The following is a 20,861-nucleotide window of genomic DNA, read 5'->3' on the forward strand; positions in this document are numbered from 1 at the left end:
TCCGTATACTTGTGGTTTCTGAGTGATAACTTTTTGAGGTGGAGAAATGATGGATAAAAGGGACTGATTACAAAAATCTTATATGTCCACATTCATGTGTAAAGTCTTCGCAGACAGTAGCCGGGTAAAGATCTTTATCTTCATATCATCTGCATATTGTGTAAAGCTAAGAGACAGAAAGAAATCCTTAAGTGCTCACATTTTCTGTAAAAGGAAAGCTTTGAGTTGGCCACTGCTTAACTAATTCATATAGTGTTCCAATAATGATTAGACGTTGATAAATACAGTAATAGGTTAAACCTGAAGTTCCAAGTTCATTTTTAGCAGGTATTAGTGGATTTTAAAATATGTACATGCTTTCATGTTTTTGAGGAGTCCTATTCATGTGATCTGCTTCCTGTCATCTGCTTCCATTCTTGTGGCAGCATGAAGTTCTCATCAGCATAGGATATAATGATATACAACAAAAGTAAACTACATCACCAAACATTGAATTAAACATGTTTAAGGTACTACACACTTGTTGATTTATCATTATAACAGAATGGGACACAACATAAATGTCTTTAATGGGGCTTCCTATGACAGAGCTGGCTTCTTTATCAAACGTCTTCGTCTCAGTGTTGGATAAGCTGGTGTTCCAAAAAACGACTTATAGAAGAGTTTTTTTTTTTTACGAAAAAGGTCTGCACGATAGACTCTTGCAGATTTACAGACTACAATCTCCTCAACAGGTAGAGTCTTTTCTATGTCTTTCTTCAATGTTCACCATTATTGAGACATCGGTAATTCAAAAAGTCCACTGTCTGAACATCAGGATGCTCACTGGTGCCACTCCTGTGTCCACTGTTTAAGACCTACTCACCTGTAAAGGAGCACACTATGCCAGAGTAATCAGAGAACCTTTGTAGATATAATTTGGTATGACTGTAGTTATGATTTGTTTTGGGGAAGTCTCCAGTGTAGACGCAAAGTAGCCTGCAGTTTCCTACAGAGCAACATTACTGTATCCAATACTGTAAAATACACAGCCCTGTGTCCAGTATCTGCTGGAACAGATGATATCCACTCCTAACATCTACAGCAAGTCCAAGAACATGATCCTCATAGTGCTACCAGGGTTCTCTAGGTGGGTCAGAGCTTAGTACGGGAGGTAGATGATGGCATTTGGCAGCCTGCTTTCAATCTGGTCGACAAACAGCAGCAGATCTAAAAAAGACCTCTCAAGAGGGCGAATAAGGTTGAGTACTCATTTTTTGAGGATTTGGTTAGGGTGTGTGTTTTTCACCCTTTTGGGTCTTTGTCATTTAGTTGGGTTTTTTTAAGATTTAAAAATTGACCTGTATGCCTTGGAATGCTTTGTATCAACCATGAATTAATGGGTACTCACTAGGGAGATATTTGGTGCCTGCTTTGACAAACAGTGATATATCTCCCTTATGAAAATGCTGTTGGATGCTGTGTTTAAAGTGTTTAACACTAGCAGAAGGTCACTCAGTTATTTGGATCTGATTGTGATGTGATTATAGCCGAATCAATTTGAAATGTATTTTTTTTTTTTTTTTTTATTATTTATGTGTTTATTTGAACAGGGACAGTGCACATTAATAAACATTTCTGTAAATGAGCCAGTGTTAGCTAAGTAGCTAATTTTCAACTGTAGTCCCTGGGCAAGGTTTAAAATGCCAACATAATAAAAACAACAACATTAAAAATTAGTGCAAATGTATGTAACGGAACATTTTTCAAAGCAATATAGAAGTGAGGAATAAATGGCAAATTTGTAGGTATAATATGGAAGCACCAATTGGAGAAGGAAGAGAATTGATCAACAGCCTCCTGTAAGTCATATGAAATGTTGCAAAGCTTTTCATCTGTGTGCACTCTATGCGTATCGTTGAATGTGTCTTCAATTGAAAAGCTTGAAGCTATCAGAAGAGAGTGAGCACAATTATGCAATGTAAACATGATCTGGCAAAAGTTGGCTGACTTATAAAAAAAAAAAAAAAGAATACAAAAAAAAAACAGGGTAGCTGACTTGACATCATGTTAGGCCTAAAGGAGAGTGAAGAAAATATACTTAGACTTTGGTTGAAAATTCCTCAGACTGATGTGACCTCTCCTCACACTTCATGGTCACTGCCAGAAAGTTTTCTTAGACTTTTAGATGTGAAAGAAGATCCAGAACCATTAGAAACCATCAGAGAAAGCTTGTGTAGCCCATACTATATATCAAGGCTGATACCTTTGTTTGTTTTCCTTGTGCAGTGCTGATCATTAATTTGGCTGAATAAACTACCGACTAGACTTTGGTTTTCTTCTTATATGGACCTTGATTTCAGTTTATTGATTTATTTGACAGTGGAAATGTAAATTAATAAGTATTGCTGTAAATCCACCACATTTTGCTGATTGTCCATTTTTCATCTGTTGTCCCGGGAAAAAAATGTGTCACACAAACAGGGTAATAAAATGACAAGACAAGGCTAAGCAGTTGTGTCAATGAAAATGAATGCAAGATTTAGACTTAAAATAAAGGTGAAGGTTATCATTGTTTTGTTTGAAGTAGTTATATACCTGATATGTCAAAACAACAGCCCCTTTCCTAAAAATATTTTGTATCATTTTATTACTTTCTTTTATTGTTTTGTTATTATTGCAGATCTGAGAAACAAATATTGTTCCATAATGTTGTTGACATGCCAAATGTGATCATATTTCTGACATACTGATCCTTAAATAGTAGCTAGATTACATAAACCATTTGAGGTTTTAACTGTTTATGTGTGGTATAAATTGCGTAGTCATGTTACATTATAGTAATCCTGTCTCGGTAGACGTTGATACTGTGTACTCTGGTATGTTTGATGAAGGATTAATATGTTAAAACATAGACTGACCCTAATGGAAATTGCATGAAACCCACTAAGACGATAAACTAGGCATATCCTAGTTACCTAGGTAAAAACATGAGTGCAAAAATCCAGCTTTACTGAAGAGAGATTTGAAATGTAAATTGCTATGTTTTGGCCCCTCTATCAATAAATGATCATAACCTACAACTTTACCAGATAGTTTTTTTTTTATAGCATTTATGTTAATCTGAGTAAAGGGCATTTTTTTTTTTTGTGCCAGTGCTTTAGATTATACGTAAATAATATATGAAGTCAAAGCAAGGATCCTTTGAAGTGCAAAATTGCTGTGCAGTAAAGGCTAGTTTCATTATGTCCGTCAGAAATTGATTTAAGAAGCACTCGACCTGTTGTCAAATCTGAGATAAAGATGATGGTAAAAAGAATGAGGCAGTCTAAATTAGGGTTTGCTTTTAAAATTAAGTTCCTATTTAACAAGTTCCTATAATGCATAGCTAACCAGGACAATTAATCAGAATCGGAGACCAAATAGTTGAATTAAATTAAAAGAACTGAGTTTAAAAAAGCATATTGGAATCTTTCAGTATACAGTAGGTTTATATAATTTGGAGAAAATAAAACAGATTTTTTTTTTTTTTTTGTTTTTTAAATTAATAATAACAATTGATTTAGTTGATTGTATATTGCCTTGTCCAGACTTAGGCCGCTGGATTACATAAAGGACCAAATGAATCTCTGAATATCACCCAGCTTAAGAAAGCTTGCAGTTCTTGTGCCATTCATAAGTTGTGTTTGTATAGCTTGACTTTTAAATTAAACTTGGGTGATGTATTGTATAAAGAATGCTTAAAGTTATTGAGGTGACTGTAAACACATGCTATAAAGCAAGGCAAAATAAAAAAATCTGCAGAAACATAAGAGAATTTATTTAACTAAGTCTGCATTTCCAATATTTAAATGTTTTCTTTCAGATTTAATTTGATAGGATGACCGTTCCAGACTCTTAAGATATTTAGCCGAAGCTTTTTCCTTGGTTCTGTGGCTTGGTGTTCCTCAGTCAGAAATAAGCTCCAAAGCTGCAACCAAAGTTTCCAGGCAAATGGAGGTCAAAAGGTTTTGATTGTTCAGTCTGAGTGAGAGATGTGGAAATGTGTTGCTGTAAAAGGTTAAGTAGCCAAGAAGAAATACATTTTGCTTTTCTAAACTATACTATTTAGATTATAGAAAGACAAGGATTCTCAACAAACTACTTTTAAAGATGCTGGTGAAGATTCTCAGTCCAGGTCATAGTCATTCCAAAAAAAGAAAATTAAAAACAATCACTTAACTTTGTTTACAAGTGGAAACAAAGGATATTCTTTTGAGGACCAGAATGTTCACATTTTGGACAAAGAAAATAGGTGGTTTTAAAGGGGTGTGAAGGAAGCCATCTATGTTAAGAAAGAAAAAACAACCTTAAACAGAGGGGGGGACTCAGGTTTCAGCTTTTAAAAACCCACAATGCAATAATAGAGTTAATCCGTTTCCGCTATCATCGCAGCCCCAACCCCTTTACAGGAGAGCGGAGGACCTTTAATGACTTTTAATGACACTTAGACGGGTTTGCATCAATGCAGGCTACCAAAAGAACCCAAACAGCCCCCATTCCAAAGGGGTGACTCGTCCGCTTCAATTTGCATGTTTTCAAAGCAAAAACAAGGCTTTGCTGGGTTTCTGTATAAAACCTCAAACTCAACGCTATTTTTGACATTTTGAATTCAAAAAGCTTCCTGAATGGGAAGCAAAACATCTTCAAACTTGGAAACAAAGTCCAGTCGATTGTTTTTAATTTTCTTTTTTTTTGGAATACTTTTAAAGATGAATATCTTTGCAGGTTATTGCATGCTGCATTTAAGGTTACCAATATTTAATGATGCTGATAATCAAAGAGTATGGTTATCCATGGCTTATTTAAAAAGTCTGCAGGATCGCTTATTTGGATATAAAAAAATATGTTCTTATGTGTACGAAAATGAAATTTATTAAATTTAGATTAAACTTATGATAGGATAACGGTTGAAATGATGCAAAATATTCATATTTTGGAGATCCTGGGATGCTAAAGCATTTGATAAAGGTTATGCACACTACTTCATCCTGAAACCGGTAAATACTGGTTTGTTGTGTATTTGCTAAGCTAATTGGGTTTCAGAATTTTTACTGTAAGTTTGGTAATTTTTTTTTTGAGGCTCAACTAACAACCCAGATGGTCAAGGATGCATTATTGGCCTTTAACATAGTAAATTATGGTCATTTGACAAAGCCAATGACCTAATAGCTTGCTGATAATATTATTATTGACCAATTAATTACTGCTGCATAATTTGGAAAATACTGTTTTACAAAGTCATGACTGTGAAACACAGGTTGGTCACATGACCTCGATTCTCCTCCTAAATTATATCAAAGCTATCTAAATAATAAGTTACTATTTATGAAAGGAAGCCGAGTATCCCTCTATTGCAGGAACTTATGAATGCATTCTTATTTAAAAAAAATATTCAAAATTAAGTTTTTGGGTAACAAATTCCTATTAAAAATGGCCTCTACTATTCAAATATTAGAAGAATACAAAAAAGAGACAATGGTTCTTTCCAAGAAATTGTGTCTATGCATTATTACTGTATCAATTGCATTTTTTTTCTGTTGCTTTATCACTATTCCAATCGGATAAGTTGAGATAATTTGCAAAAAGTTATGCTTTTGCTCAAGACGTTAATAAATTATTGGCAAGTTATCTCTATTCCATTTAAAATGGCTAAAATTATAAACTTCTTGGCAGGTAATATGTTGTCTTCAGGTATGACATTCCTGTCTGCTTCAGAGCCAGAAAGAGATAAAGAATACTCTGGTTTTATTTTTGAAAGGGAGAGTGCAGATATTTATTAAAGTAGCGTTGCAGTTTTCTCCGCCTTAAAGCAAATGTGAAATAAAAGATTACAGCAGTCTATAAGTTGTGATTCATCTTATGCCTTCTGATGTTTTTATTTCTTTTTTGACTTTCGAAAGATTTGAAAAGTACAAGAGTGAAACATTCTGCTGGCAAAAAAACACAAAAAAAGCATATGGATAATAATAAATTTCCCTTTTGCCCTTATCTAATATATATGTTGTGTGTATTTATATACTATACAGTATATACAATCAACCCTAATCCTACATGTTTCAATTTAAAAGAGAGACAAAATTCTGACATACAATGATGACTGTTATACTCACTGCCTGTACAACTTGTACTCTGTTGCTTTTGCTCCGATTAGTGCTGCGTGGGAGTAATGGGCAGTTGTTGTAACTGTTTGTCAGCTGTTGAAATGACCAGACGGCCTGTCTTAGCAGCCGCTAATGGAAGTCCACCCTTAGTCTCTCTTTGTATCCGGACCTCTTCAAGTTGCACTCACTGTCACACCTGTTTCTCGAGTGACAGAGCTTTCAGCGACAAGTGTTTTTTTCTTAGCTGCTAATACTTTCATTTTCTCTCAATTTCAGACATTTGTCTGTAAAATATCTTTAAAAGATTCTATTTAATAGATTAGTCAGGGAGTAGGGGATTTTTTTGAAGAGTCTGAAGCTTGGAGCAGGGTCAGGGGTTGTTAATAACAGGCCTGTTACAATGATTTTTACATTCTGACGCAGGTGGTGATTATCACTGCAGGAAGGACAAGGGCTGGAAAAGGAGTGAGAGTGCGAGAAAGGGAGAGAGAAGGAGGATGCATCCGGAATTGTAATGTTTGATGCTGTCCAGAGCCCCTCAAAAAGCCCAAACACTGTGAAAGGGAAAAGCTGGGAATTCTCATCAAGCCATTAGGAGGACATGATTTCCCAGAGCTATGTACAGACTCATTTTCATCCTCAAAAGACAATATGGGCATTTTCAGCCTCTTAGAGCACATTTTCCATCACTTGTACATTAGCGCAAGAACAAAATCTCTAGTCATGTCAGTATTGAAAGTACTTGAAAATGTTTTTTTTTTTTTACTCTCTTTGAATGTTGACATTTCCTTTTTAATATAATCTTTCGCTCTTTACAGAATCTCTCATGGACTTCCTTCTCTCTAATAATGATATTAAGAGGGTCAAATGCTTTTATTTTCCTGAGGGCAGAGATATGAAGGGTGATATTGGAGAATTTTAAACCAGTGCTGGGGGGGGGGGACTCTGATGTTCCAGTTAATTCTGTCTGAAATACATTCAGAATGTTCACAGTGTAAGTGAGTCCCATGCGCATATATATTCACTTAGTTTGGTGTGTTTTTAATAGTGTTTGGGACCCTGGAGGTAACTACTGGCCTTCTACTATTTCTCTCTCTCTAATTTTCCCAACAAAGAGTTTTTTTTTATTTCTTTTTTTACACTTCTCATTGCTGCCTTGATTTTTACTAATCCTCACAGATATCCCTTTGCTTAAATTAGTACCCAGCTTTGGCAACAAAAAGGACATAAATTCCATCCATTAATTTTTTTTGTTAATGTTTTTTATTTAAGTGATGTTTTTAACCCTTTAACATCACATGCTTTCATTTTTGTAATCCAATACTGGGTAATTTTCTCAGTGCTTTTGTGGGTGGAGTATATATTTTTTTTCCTATTCTTTAAAATCAAAGTAATTAAATCTTATCTAGGGTTACATACAAATAGCTAGGTTTGAACCTTAAGGTAAATGTTGCTTAAAGTATAAGCAGATTAGCTGTACTGCATATTACAGTCTTATAACTTGGATTTTGCCCAAAGGAAATTCCTTCCCACCAGTCATCTACGTCTTTAGTGTGGTACACATGTTCTATTACAAATAGTGTAGAGGGACCTATAGATGCTGAAGTATGAAGTGAGCATTGGAATGGAGAAAGAAGGACATTAAAGTGAATTTAAATGTATCTTACTCATTGGTTTTTTTTTTTTTTTTTTACAGATATCCATTCCTCATGTTAACAGGGAATAGACAACATTTTTTTTAAATGAGCCGCATGGATGGACATGGATGGGATATTCTTGTTTATGTTAATTGTTATACTGGTTCCAGATGACTGCAGGGTGTCTTTGTGCAATGTTTTGGACAGTTTGGTGAATCTGTGTCAAGAACAACCAAAATTCTGAAGTGAAGGGGTCCCATTGTGTACCACAGTGGTGCACCTAATTAAGTGGAGAGTGAATGTATCCGTTTCTTCTCTTTGTATCTGTTGGACAATTAATTTTGTTGTTTGATGGGAGCTTGAAGTTGGAAATAGGAAATAGTGCCTTACCATGTGCATCCCATAAAATATCCAATCTGATTATGAAAATTTGATTGTCTATTTGACAATTCAGGATGTAACATGAATGGCCTAACCGCTGATGTGGGCCTGGCTCTCCTAATTATGTGCAGCTGCATGGTAGCTCAATATAATAAGAAGCCCTGTTTTGGGGGGTTGAAGATCAGAAAATTTTTTTTCTTTATTGCTTATTTTTTTTCTAATTCTTTTCAATATCTGCTTTGCTTAAACTTATTCAAGGAGTTTAAGATAAAGGTTACAAATAGGGATAATCTTTTATACAAAAGCATACAGACTAAGAACCATCCTTAGAAACAGAAATATAAAGCAAATAAAGAGATTAAAAACCAGTGCAATACTGAAAAAAATGAATTAGACAAAAAAGTTAAAGTTCCTTTACATCCCAATTGGAACTAAATACTGTGTAGCTTTTATTACTTTAATATTTCAGAAGTAGATTATGGGGGAGTGGGCCTAGTGGTTAGAGCAGTGCGCTTGTGCACTGAGAACGTTGCAAGTACCCGGTTCGATCCCCACAGCCTGCGCTCTGGGTCCCTGAGTAAGACCCTTTACCCCACACTGCTCCTCGGGTGCCGCACAATGTCAGCCCACTGTTCCCCAAGGGGATGAGTTAAATACAGGGTCACTTTTTCCCCAGTGTGAGATTAATAAAGTTAAATTCAATTAATCAATTAAAATAAAACCAGTTCAGGTAAAATCAGGACTGGAACTGAACACATTTCTGATATTTCTAGCTTGAAAAAGGCATAAATGAACCAGAGTCTTGTATCTTGTATCTGACTTGTCGACGCATATTGTACCAGTTGCAGTTTTTCATTTACTGGTTTTATTTAAGGATTTTTGCCATTTGCTACCATCTATTTTTCCTTTACAGAATATTTTACTGCTGAGAGGGAAATCAGTTTAGGAAGCTTAAACCCAAAAAGTTTACTCCGTCATTGATGTTAGTGCACATTTTTAGGTTTTTGATGTTTAAAGTTATAAAGAACTACAAAATACATTAAGTTAATAGAAATTCCTATAAAGCTATTTGAAAAGCTATGGTGTGTGTCAGTGAAGGAGCTCAGTTGGTGAATACTTAGGACATCCATATTAGCACATTTTACCTCTGCTGTGAGTTTCTTTAATATTATTTTCACCCCTGCTGTGTTTTTATTATACACCTTTCCAGGTGTATAATTATCACGTGTCATAGCGGCGAAAAGATGTCTGTGGAGCAGGCATGTTTCGCTGCTTTTTCCACTGAGAATAAGACACCGGCCACAAATGATTGGATTAGTGTTTAACCCCCACTTCCACTTAGCTTAATCCGCTTTGCAGCAATGTGTGTGTGTGTTTGTGTTTGCGAGTCTGAAATCATTTGCTCCCATTTCTCTTTATTGTAACTGATGAACAGAATGGACACTTTGTTTGTAGTCATTCACCATCATTTTCCTTTGGAATCATGATCTCTGCATCTAGTGAAGGTGTGTGGGAAGGAACTGGCAGAGATGAGATATGGGAATGGGGAAGCCCGGAGAAAGAGAGGGATACAGCAGGGCAGAAGAAAATGTATGGAGATGCAGTTGTGGCGGCATGAAAATGGAGATGAGCATTAATGAAAAAAAAAAAAAAAAAGATTTAGGTCTTCTTGAGCAAACACAGGCACCTGGAGATCAAGCTAGTGCAGTCAGAGGTGCGGAAGATTGTGGGGAGGTATCGGGCGCCAGGATTAATGTGCAAGAGTAGTGGAATAGAGAAATCAGTTGAAGGTCTGCAGGGTTCGATATGTCATTGTCATCTTTTCTAAACAGCCCGCAGAGCGATGGGCACTTTGAAGTTCCACAGAGCTGCTTAAATCCTGCCTGAAAGGATGCAGAGAACCGCGAGGAAAGGAAAAGAGACAGGAATGTGCAGAGAAAGAAACTGCAGGGGAAGGACAAGGGAAGGGATTGATGATGGATGAAAGACAGAGGAAGGGAAGTGAGAGTAATCAGAAGTAAGGTGACTCGTTTTAAGAGGGATGACAGGAGACAGGCAAGCGGAGGAAAAGCTCTTAATGCACCAACACTGTAAGGGATGAGTAATATTAGTCTTTTTTTTAAGTTGTATGACTAATACATTTCCTGCAGGTCTTAAAGAGGGACTGAAACATGAGAAGCAGTGATGTAGCATTATAGTTATGAGCTGGTCTGAGCTGGAAATGGGTAGATGTGGCATTGCCAGGTCAGCATGGAGCCAATACAGCCAATAGAGTCCTTTTTGAATTCATCCCACAACATTTACAGCCAGATTCCCTTTAGCTTTTAACTCTGCCAGTAAATACTGTTCAAGGTTTCCTCCTTCCGGAAGGATTTTAACTTCTAAATGAATTTCTTGCTGATGAAATATTCAGCATATGAATGCTTTAAAATGAATGTAATACACATCAGGATTTGGAGAGGCTTGGTAGAATTTATCTTCTATACTTAATCTTATTATCCATTTCATCATTTTTCTAAACAATGTTCATTCTTTAAAAGAAGAGGGATCCAGAATAGATTATGTTTGACTTAAAATTCAAATAATAGACCCTCTTACAGTTTATATACACTACATTATATATGTATATTTTCATTTCAAATAGTATCTCCAGTTAAATTCTCTTTTTTTATGTCCTCAAGGGGGCTCTGTCTCAGCTTCTTTTCTCTGAAACAACAAATACTTAAATAAAACAGCCAAGTTTGTGCCTTTACATAAAAAACAGCAGAGGATTCTGTATTTGTTGGCAGTAGAATCATTCAAGACTGAAGAAAATATGATGCATGTTGGTTGAAAACACGTATTAACAAAATTATTAGCGCCATTAGCTACTTATGTTGGATAAGCTCAAAGAGCTGCATGACATCAGAAAACTTGCAATAATGTTAGTAAACCTAGACTATACTATAATACGACATAAAATAATAAACACATAGGCAAAAAAAAGTTAGGATCTTTCTGCTTTTGCTTCATAGCCATTGATATATATAAGCTGGACCTTGATTATTACCCCTTTACCTATAAAAGCACACTTATCTGGTGTTAGGCAAAATGTTAACAAAAATAGCATTACAAATGCATGAATGCATAGTACATACATGGTAAGCAAAAATCTACAGTGCATTTACACGTAACCTGTAGAACCCTATTAACTGTGCTGGAATTCCATTTCTAGAGCAGATCAGACTGATGTAAACCCATCCCAGATCCTGAAACAGACAGACCACAACTATCAGTTTATCCAGAACCTGGGGTAATTCAATTACAGTGTGAATGCTTGCCCTTCCTAAAAGCAGGAATAGTGGATAAGATGTTCAGTGCATTTGATTAAAATCAAAAGAGAAGACCTCTTCAGTAGAATAAAATCTGAAGGTTTGAAAATATGTTGTTGGGCTACTGTAAGTAGTGAGAGGGTGCAGGCACGTAACTACAGTTGAACCCCAGAGCAACAGAAACCTTATGAAATGGACTTTCTTCTTGGGTGTTTATATATATATATATATATATATATATATATATATATATATATATAATAGATATAATATAAACATTTTTATATACATTGAGATGGGGTTTCACTCAATATTTTCAAATCATACTTTCGTGAAATCTTTTTTTTTTTTTAGCTTTCCCTTAAAGTACATTAGTCTTGGAATCAAAGAATTAAAAGATTAGAGCTACATAAACAGGCATAGTCAGATTTTTTTTCTCCACCAATGTCTGCTTTCTCTTCTCTTTTGTTTGCTTTTTGAAATTTAAAGCAACATAGCTGCATTTTTCAGTGCAAATGGAAATACAGATGCATGTTTTCCTCGCTTGGACACACATTACATGGTCGTAAATGGACATGAGTTAACAATGGTGAATGACACAAAGGAGTTTTAGGCGGAAGTGTGAGAGGGGCGAGGATGTAAACGTTAAAAAGCTGTCGTGGTGAATTATTAATACTGAGCTTTGGGCCCATAGACTTTGACTCAAACAGACTTTCTTTCTCTGTAACACACGTTCACACATCTGCACACACACAGTAAAACAGCTGCAATCCCCAGTTGCTTGTGCAGACATGAAACAGCGTGCTTGTCGCCTTGTCTAGATTTGGGGTATGTGTAAGTGCTCTGTTGTCTCCGGCCTCAGTGAGAGGGTTGTTTGTAGTTGCTCCCTGAATGGTGGTGTTATGTGTGAATTTGTGTGTGTGCGTTTTAGAGGATGAGTCAACCTTCACATTTGTTGTAAGCCTAAATATAGGTTACACAGAAGGGTAATAATCACTCTACAGAGGGGCTTTTTACACTACAAACTGTTTCTGCTCATTGGACATCCCCAGTCTTTAATACCTCTGTAAGGGTGGGAAGACTGTATCATTCAATATTACCAATGTTAAAAGATGTTACCAATGTTTATTAATTAGATTTTTCATTGAAACAAGTTCTCTCTTTTAATTTTAAGTCAGCATGAATTAATGTTTCAAATGTTAAACTGCCCAGTGAGAGAGGGAAGTCAGGAGATGAAGTTTGGAGACCTAGCAGACCAGTACCTTATGCAGAGATTTACAAACACACTATGAGCCAAATCTGTAGTTCACCTCAGTGGCAATTTATGTGTTTTTATTTAAAGTTTATTTAAGCAGGAAAAACATTGAGAATTGTTAATCAAATTCTCTCTGTTTGCAACTTTTGCAATATTCCGCAGATGAAAGAAGGAAATTCTTGAAACCTCTTGGATCAAGGACACTGCTCTCATTCAATTACCAAATCTTTGCCACGTACATAATGAAGATGATGTTTATCTTGACAGAGGAATTCTCCTTACTAGATAAACTATTTGAGAAAAAGTTAGTTTTGACATGCAACAGGCAGGTATTATTAGGGTTTAACAGACTCTCGCATTATATTCCTAACCGATTGTTAATCTTGGATTGTATGTCCTGGCTGTGTGTAAGCTGCGAACAAGCCATAATAATTACAAACAGCTAGTTGTTTGTACTTGGCCCCTATTTGATTTTTGATCTGCATTATCTATCAGTATACATGTATGCACATTTATGAGGACAGTGAAGCATACACTCACTGATTCTTGCTTGACTACAGGTAGGAAGGACATTGATTTTCAGTCATTTTCAAGCCTCTCTATCTCCGAACCCTGACATTAACCCTAAACAAAACCATTACCCTTGCATACAGTAGTGCAGTGATGAAATCCTGACCTGAGCAGAGTCCAACTGCACATAGTTGCTCTGCTCCGAAAACGTCGCGGTGAAATAGTGACTGGGAAAAGGAGCGGAGCAGCTTGATTCCAAATCCAGTGGAACTGAGGGGGTCACATCTTCTACAAGTTTTTTTCTGTTCTTCAAATTCTACTTAGCAAGTCTTGTATTTTATTTTTCTCTAACGTTGTTTTATATTTTCCTCAGCGTCTTTTCTGCAGGCATCATCATCAGCAGCATTTTCTGCTGGTATCATAATGTCATGATTTCAGATGCAGCTCTAGTGTAAAAGCACTCGAGGTGGTCGCTATGAATGAAGAAAGGGCATGTAATTTCCTTCCGTTTAATTACTTCTCAGTTATTTAATGGTCAAAATGTATTTTCAAGGACACTGTCTTTCATAGAGTTAGATTTTTTTTCTTATATGTCCTTCAACAGAAAGTCACTTCAAGCAAATACATGCGTGGGTTTGAAGTGGAGTAATAATAGTTGAACTCTTGTTTACCTCAATCTAGCAGTACAAAAAAAATGTTTAGCACTGCAGCTAACTACAGTATCGTGGGTGTAACATGTAGGAGAACTGTTTAAAGAGACCAGTAAATCATTTATTTAATTATGAGATCAGTGTATCTCAGATGTTTTGACAAAGGATACATGGTAATTAAAAATAATAACCACTCAAGCAATTTGTAATCATAATTTTCTCTTAAGTGTAGTAAAAGTGCTCATTCTGGTTTATTTTTCTATAATTTTCTTTTCCGTGTTGCCAATGAGAGGCCACACATCAGTTTAACATATTATATAAGAAAAGTATTTTTTTTACAGCAACGAGCAATCATGTCATGTGGTCTCATATGGGATATCATGTAATTAACTGCATTTCAGCTTTTTAAGAGTCTCCCAAAGGCAATCTTTGTGTCAAAAATGTTTGTTTTGAAATTATCAGACTTGGGGGGGGGGGGGGTTCCTGATTATATTAACTATTTGATTTAATCATTTACATTCATACCATCACATAATAGAAGAAACAAACAAGTAATACCATATTGAAATGTATATATATTTAAAAAGTATATACCGTATTTAATTACATATTTGTAGAATAGTGCTTTCTATTAGTGATGGGGAAAATTACATTTCTAAACTTAATTATTTTATGTTGAAAATAATATTTTATTTTAAAATCTCTTGAATCTTATTCATTTTATTAGATCAGCTTGTTAGTGTCACATATATTGCTGATAAACAAAGAGCTGGAAATGACAGCCTGGCTGATGTTTCAGTTAGACTCAAAAGCCACAGTTTGTGCTCATCCATGCTCTGGAATCATGGCACAACAAACAGATTAGGGATGCATCTGGGTAAACACTGTTTATTATCTACTTCAAAAGCACCTGTTCTCTGTGCAGCTTGACAGCCTTAATGCGTCTCACAGGCTTGTGTTTTACCAGCTCACGCTGTGCTCTCAGGTCACTCCCAGATGGCTTCCTCTAACCTCAATGTAGTGCAGCCTCGTTGCTGCGTGTTAGGTGAAGAGCTAATGTGCGAGCTTGTGTAATAGCTTAGAGCAACATTTACGGTGATCTCTTTCGAGTGCCTCTTAAAAACAGTGTTTGTCTGATTGTCCGTGGACATTTCCGACTTGATTTGAACTGCCCACAGATTGTATTTGTTTGGAGATGTGTGGTGCCTAAACTATGTCAGTGCGAAATATCTGAAATGCCGTTTTGTAACCCATGTTCTTTTTTCTTCTCTTTTTCCACTTTCTTTCCATCCTTTCTTTTTTCTTTTTCTCCTACCCATTCTTCCGAATGTTTCCTTACCCCAGGTGTTGCAGTTGCTCAGAGGGTTGTGACTGTCCAGAGTGGACCTCTGGTTCGGACCGAAGGTTCCCACGTGACCATCTGGTGCAACGTATCGGGCTACAAAAATGGTGTGAAACAGGACTTTGACTGGTCCATGTACCTACCATCGTTGCCAGAACGGGAGATCCGGATCGTAAGCACGGCTCAGTCAGACTATGCTTATGCTGTGTATGCCCAGAGAGTGAATAGTAAGGAGATCTATGTGGAGAGACTGAGTGATGACTCAGCAGTGCTTCACATCACCAAAGTGCAAGCCAGGGATCAAGGTGTGTTTGAGTGTTACACCCCCAACACTGACGGGCGGTACCTGGGATCCTATAGTGCACGCACCAACCTCACTGGTGAGTCTCTGATCACACACAGTCATTTTACTATTAAGGTGGATCACATAAAACCCAAAATAAACCAAGCAATATTGCTAGGTCATTTTTCAAACCAATAAAATGTCCTCCTGTATGATAGGTAGTCTTTGGGGTTTTGAGCTGCTAGTTGTGCTATGCAGCCGTTTTTTTTATTTTTAGCATTACACCTTTATAACACACACTACCTTATTTTACATCATGTCTATATATTACTTATAATTTGATTTGGGTACGCTGTAAAGTAACCACTTTCTTTAGTATGTCGGCTGTGTGGAATTAAGGTAAGACACAATAATTTTTGAAAATGTATAGGTGTTTTCCTTTTCAATTAACTTGCCATCTTAATTTCAAATTGACTTAAGAGGTAGATATTGGCATATAGACTTTTTTTTTTTTTTTTATAAATCTCAAGCTTTTAAAATTAATTTTAGTGTGGAATTTAGTGTGTACAAAGTGTGGAATTGGTGCAAAATGTTGTCTTTTTTGTCAATTGCACAACAAAATAATATTGAAGATATATAAAAACAAACAAAAAAGTTTTATAATCAGTGTGTTTCTCCAGTTCGTACAGAATTGGTCTGTCTACCTCAGGAAAACCGATATACACAAGCACCTATTCATTTCTTGCCTTGGGGTACCTCTGTAATATGTCCACCTTGTTGGTAGGATCAGTTACTCTTGAAAAAAAAAAAATAAAAAATAAGTTTCCCCTTGATCTCCTTCATTTTCAGATACATACTTTAATCTAATCCTCCCCAAAAAGGCAGCTCTGAAACCACAGCTGTCATAGTGGTGGGATTCCATTTCCTTCATAACTTCATGCCTTCACATATTTGATACCTCCTCCTAATGCCAAGGCTCAGACCAAATGCCTGATGCTTAAAGTGGCCCTTATAAATATCCGTGAAGCATGAAGAAACAAGTAGTTTGTAATGCTTTTCTTTTCAGGGAGCAGCACGCTGTGCACAAGCTGCAGACCTCGCTTTCTTGCTTTCTGAAGACTAATAAATGTTTTTGCTTACAGATCAACTGTGAGCTTTTATTTTCTTTGAATACGGGCTCCTGGACTTCAGCTGTTATAATTTCTAGTATGTTCAGTGCATTCTGAATGTAGGGCAGGGCTCAGTTGCAGGGCGCTGTGAAACAGTGCTGCTGATAACACAGTATTTATAGATCTGTGTGTGTGTGTGTGTGAGCGAGAGCTTGACAGAGTGTGTGAAGAGAGGTATTGAGGGACGGTTATCCAAGTTTCTGTGTCTCTAACCTCTTAACCCAGTTTTGAGGGTCAAGGGTCCGCAGCAGGGTCTCTCCCTTCTCCTTCCTTTGACAGACTCCCCTGTGTTGATCCCCAGATGGCTGCTAGAATAGAATAGAATAAAATAGAATAGAAATATCTCTTATCAAGAGAAGCAGTGGTTAAGGGGGTACGTGGTCAACCTATGTTTAGAGGCTTTTATCGTTAATGTGGTCATTTCTTTCCCACTTTCCTGTCTATCTACTTACAAACATACCCAAAAGGAAGGCCACTAGAGCCTAAAAATTATCTTTAAAGTAAAAATGAAAAAACATCCTTTATCATCCCAGAGTGGAGACATTCAGGTGTACCTTCAACAAAGTGACAGGCAGACAGACACATTCAATTTAATTCAATTCATAGCGACAATTCACAACACATGTCATCTTAAGGCACTTTACAGAGACAACTCTACCAGATCATACAGCCAGATTGATTCAAAGTTTTCTATCTAAGGAAAACCAGCTTCGACTCATTGAGTTGACAACAATCCCTCACACCAAGCATGCTCTTAGCAATAGCATAGTATTTATAAGAAATGAAAAGGACTATTGAGTTTGTTTGGAGCAGTGATTGTTATAAAATCAATTCTTTGGTAAATGTTGTTGTGAGCAATTAATAGCTTGTCCTCCCCTTACTGTTCTGTCTGTCCCTCCTTTTCAGTCTTATCTTGTCTTTTGTTGTGTCAAGGTTCTGCCTTTATTAATCACACATCTTTTCACTGAGTTCAAATTTGATAATGTTTGCTGCAATGAGTAATGCTAATAGAACTGCCATGCAGGTGTATCTACAGTATATTACCTAGAATATAATTAAAAATGCTATATTTCTTTATGATTAGGCCATCTCAAAAGTGACACTTTATTAAGCAAATTTCAATCTCTAATTCAGGCATCCCCAATGTTGGTCCTCGAGGGTCGCTGTCCTGCAGGTTTTAGAGGTTTCTCTGCTTTAGCACAGCTGATTCTGATGATTGCAATTCAGCAAAAGCCTGTTAATCAACTATCAATGTAAATCAGCTGTGCTGGAGCAGGGAAACCTCTAAAACCTGCAGGACAGCGGCGCTCCTGGACAGAGTTTGTGGATGCCTGCTCTAATTGTTTTTAAATGTTATTGATTTTATTTTTTCCCCAAAAAAAAACATTATGTTTGTATTATATACCACCAATAACACGATATTATCCACATTCAAAATTTGTTTCTTGTCATTTTGTAGCCTAAAAAGTCATGTAAACGTTGGCCTGATAGTTTTCAAGTTCAGAGCTAAACAATCCAACACCTCATTGGAAAGTAAAGGTAAGATAGACGAGTATAGAAGCAACATAGCCAAACATAGGCTTAGAGGGACTGTTAAGCAAATCTCATTCAAAGCTTTGGAGGAGTTTGCACAATGACTAGTTTGGCTAAATTTCGAGTTTTGAAGGCCACCATACAGTAATATCTAAGACATGTACTACAACTGTTGCATATCTTGTGTAAAACCTAACAAACACGATATTTAAAATGTTTTTATGAACCAAAGAGGTCTCTTGTTCATTGGTCAAAAGTCCCTCTCAGCTAATATTTTCAGCAAGTTTAACTTTTTCTGAGGCCTATGGTGGTTTACTCATCTCCAGCCTCTACAATAATGTTTGCTTATTGTTAATGATCGTTGATACTTTGAACAATCTATTGTACCTGCATCACCTTCCTTTAGGTTGAGTAATTAAATTTCTTTTTGTTGTTTTTTTCGTTTTTACAAGAAATCTAATACCTAATGCCAGAAGAGGAAAACTGTCCATTAATGGGTTTTATTGTCAGTTATCTCAAATTAAACACAGATGGTGTTTGATTAACCAAGTGGAAAGCTTATATTTATACATTTCCATTGTCTCACTATCACTTTAAAAAGTTTTTTTTTTTTTTCAAGAAACTGTGATTAGACTCTTTTTCCTTTTTTACCCACTATTAAGATGTCAAAAATGAAATAAAAGATGTTGGTTGGTTCAACAGTCATTGCCTTTAGAAAATTCATAAATGCACTTTGGTCAGGATATTAAGATAAAAAAAAAGAAAAGAAAAAAAAAAAGGTTGTTTAACTGCTGACAACATTTAAAAACTCATATGGTTTTATGTAAATTTAAATCAACATACAGTTTTTGGCTGAGAATCTACACTCGAACAACTCTCATAAATAAAGTCTGAGTGAGTAATTAGCGTGAAATGGGGTTACATTGTAAGACAATTGAAAAATATAGCGTTAGGTGTATGTGTACTGCCATTTAAGTTCTGCATATTTGTGCAAATAATTTTTTCTGTTGTTAAATGCAGTTATGGGTTAAAACATGAGAGATGGACTTTGTGAAGGAATACATCAATAGTTTATATTGGTATAGACTAATAAAATTACGTATGCTAAAATAATGTAAGTAATGAAGTATATTGTAATATATATTAGAGATTATTATTTACGCTGAGTAAATATATTAAAGCACACAGAGAAGAAAGTTCAATCTTTGGCAAAACTAGAATAAAAAAAAAAAAAATGAGGCTAGTCAGATACTCTGGCCCATTGTCCATACATACCATCCCAATAAAGATAATCAAAAATTCACACTAGTAATTAAAAAATCCCAAAACTAAAAAAAAAGTAATAATGAATACAAATTTACTAAATGATGATTTTGTGAAATAAAATATTAATATTCAATTTTTATTTTTTCTTGTACTTTTTTCTTCCACTTTTCCACCCACTCCTTTCGATGTGAAGGAGAAGCAGCTCTACTAGGAGCCTCTTCCGAATGACCTAGCTCCTCACTTTTAAAGGCATTCCCAGCCACCCTATGGAGAAAGCTTATTTCAGCCGCTTGTATAGGGGATCACATTCTTTCAGTCATGATCCATACTTCATGACCATAGGTGAGCGTAAAAATCCAAGAGCTTTGCCTTTTTGCTCAGCTCTATTCGACATGACAGGCCGCTGCTGCTATGATGTGGAGTCTCCATCCATCTTTCTATCTCATGCTTCATTCTCTTCTCACTCATGAACAAGACACTTGAACTCCTGCTCTTAAGGTAGGAACTTTCCTCCAACCTGAAGGAGACAAGCCACCTTTTTCCAGTCGAGAACAATGGTCTCGGACTTGGAGGAGCTGATTTTCATCCCGGCCGCTTCACACTCGGCTGGTAACGTCTCCAGTGCATGCTGTAGGTCTTTGAATGAGGGGGCCAGCAGAACCACATTATCTACAAAAAGTAGGGAAGAGATCCACTGCTCCCCAAACCAGACCGCTTCCTCCCTTTGTCTTTGCCTAAAAATACTGCTCATAAAGGTTATGAACAGTTTTCTTTGTTTTTTGTATTTTTTTTTTTTTTTTTTTTTTTTTATAGCATTACAGACCATTATTGATCACAGTCATCCATATGAACAATGCATGTCTCCAATGTCAATATGTCTCTTACTGCCAATTGCATTGTCCTTAAATATTTAATAGTGTTCAGTTTAAGTGCCTAAGCTCCTCACAAGGTCTTTATTTATCCTTGGAGTGTGGGAGCTACTGAAGTGTTGTAGTTATACTCTCCATACATCAGCTTCATAAGGAATGTGACTGAGCTTCCATCTGCTTCGGGTGAGTGCCTGTTTCTCTGTGCAATGTTTGCACATTTGTGTGCATGCTCGTGTGCTTGACTTCCTCCTACACATCAGATTGCAGAAAAAAGGACAACAGCATGACATGGTCATCATGGTTGTTCTTATCCTACGCACCAGCCTGTGTTTGAGTGTGTCCAACAGCTAGCAGAACAACAAGCCCTTGCCAAGAGATATCATGCCTTCCATTGAACCTCCACTTCATAAGGATGCATCATACAAGTTATTCTATTGAAAGATGGACAGACTGTCCCCTCTACTTTAAGCTTGCCTGTACTATATACAATAACTGTTAAAATTCCAACAATGGTATTCTTTTCCTTCAGTGCT

At 36.3% G+C, this 20,861-nt stretch overlaps 1 protein-coding gene across 1 annotated transcript in view; it reads left to right on the forward strand.

Annotated features, from left to right (window-relative positions):
* LOC107101531 (immunoglobulin superfamily member 3-like) overlaps window positions 1-20,861 on the forward strand; it is a 116,191-nt gene that overhangs the window by 17,279 nt on the left and 78,051 nt on the right. The window contains exon 2 of the mRNA XM_015400479.1: window positions 15,211-15,588. Coding sequence (XP_015255965.1) covers window positions 15,211-15,588 — 378 coding nt within the window. The remainder of the gene's footprint in view (window positions 1-15,210; window positions 15,589-20,861) is intronic.

Source organism: Cyprinodon variegatus, unplaced genomic scaffold (assembly GCF_000732505.1).
Source record: "Cyprinodon variegatus isolate N-32 unplaced genomic scaffold, C_variegatus-1.0 Scaffold1109, whole genome shotgun sequence".
Classification (NCBI taxonomy): Eukaryota; Metazoa; Chordata; class Actinopteri; order Cyprinodontiformes; family Cyprinodontidae; genus Cyprinodon; species Cyprinodon variegatus.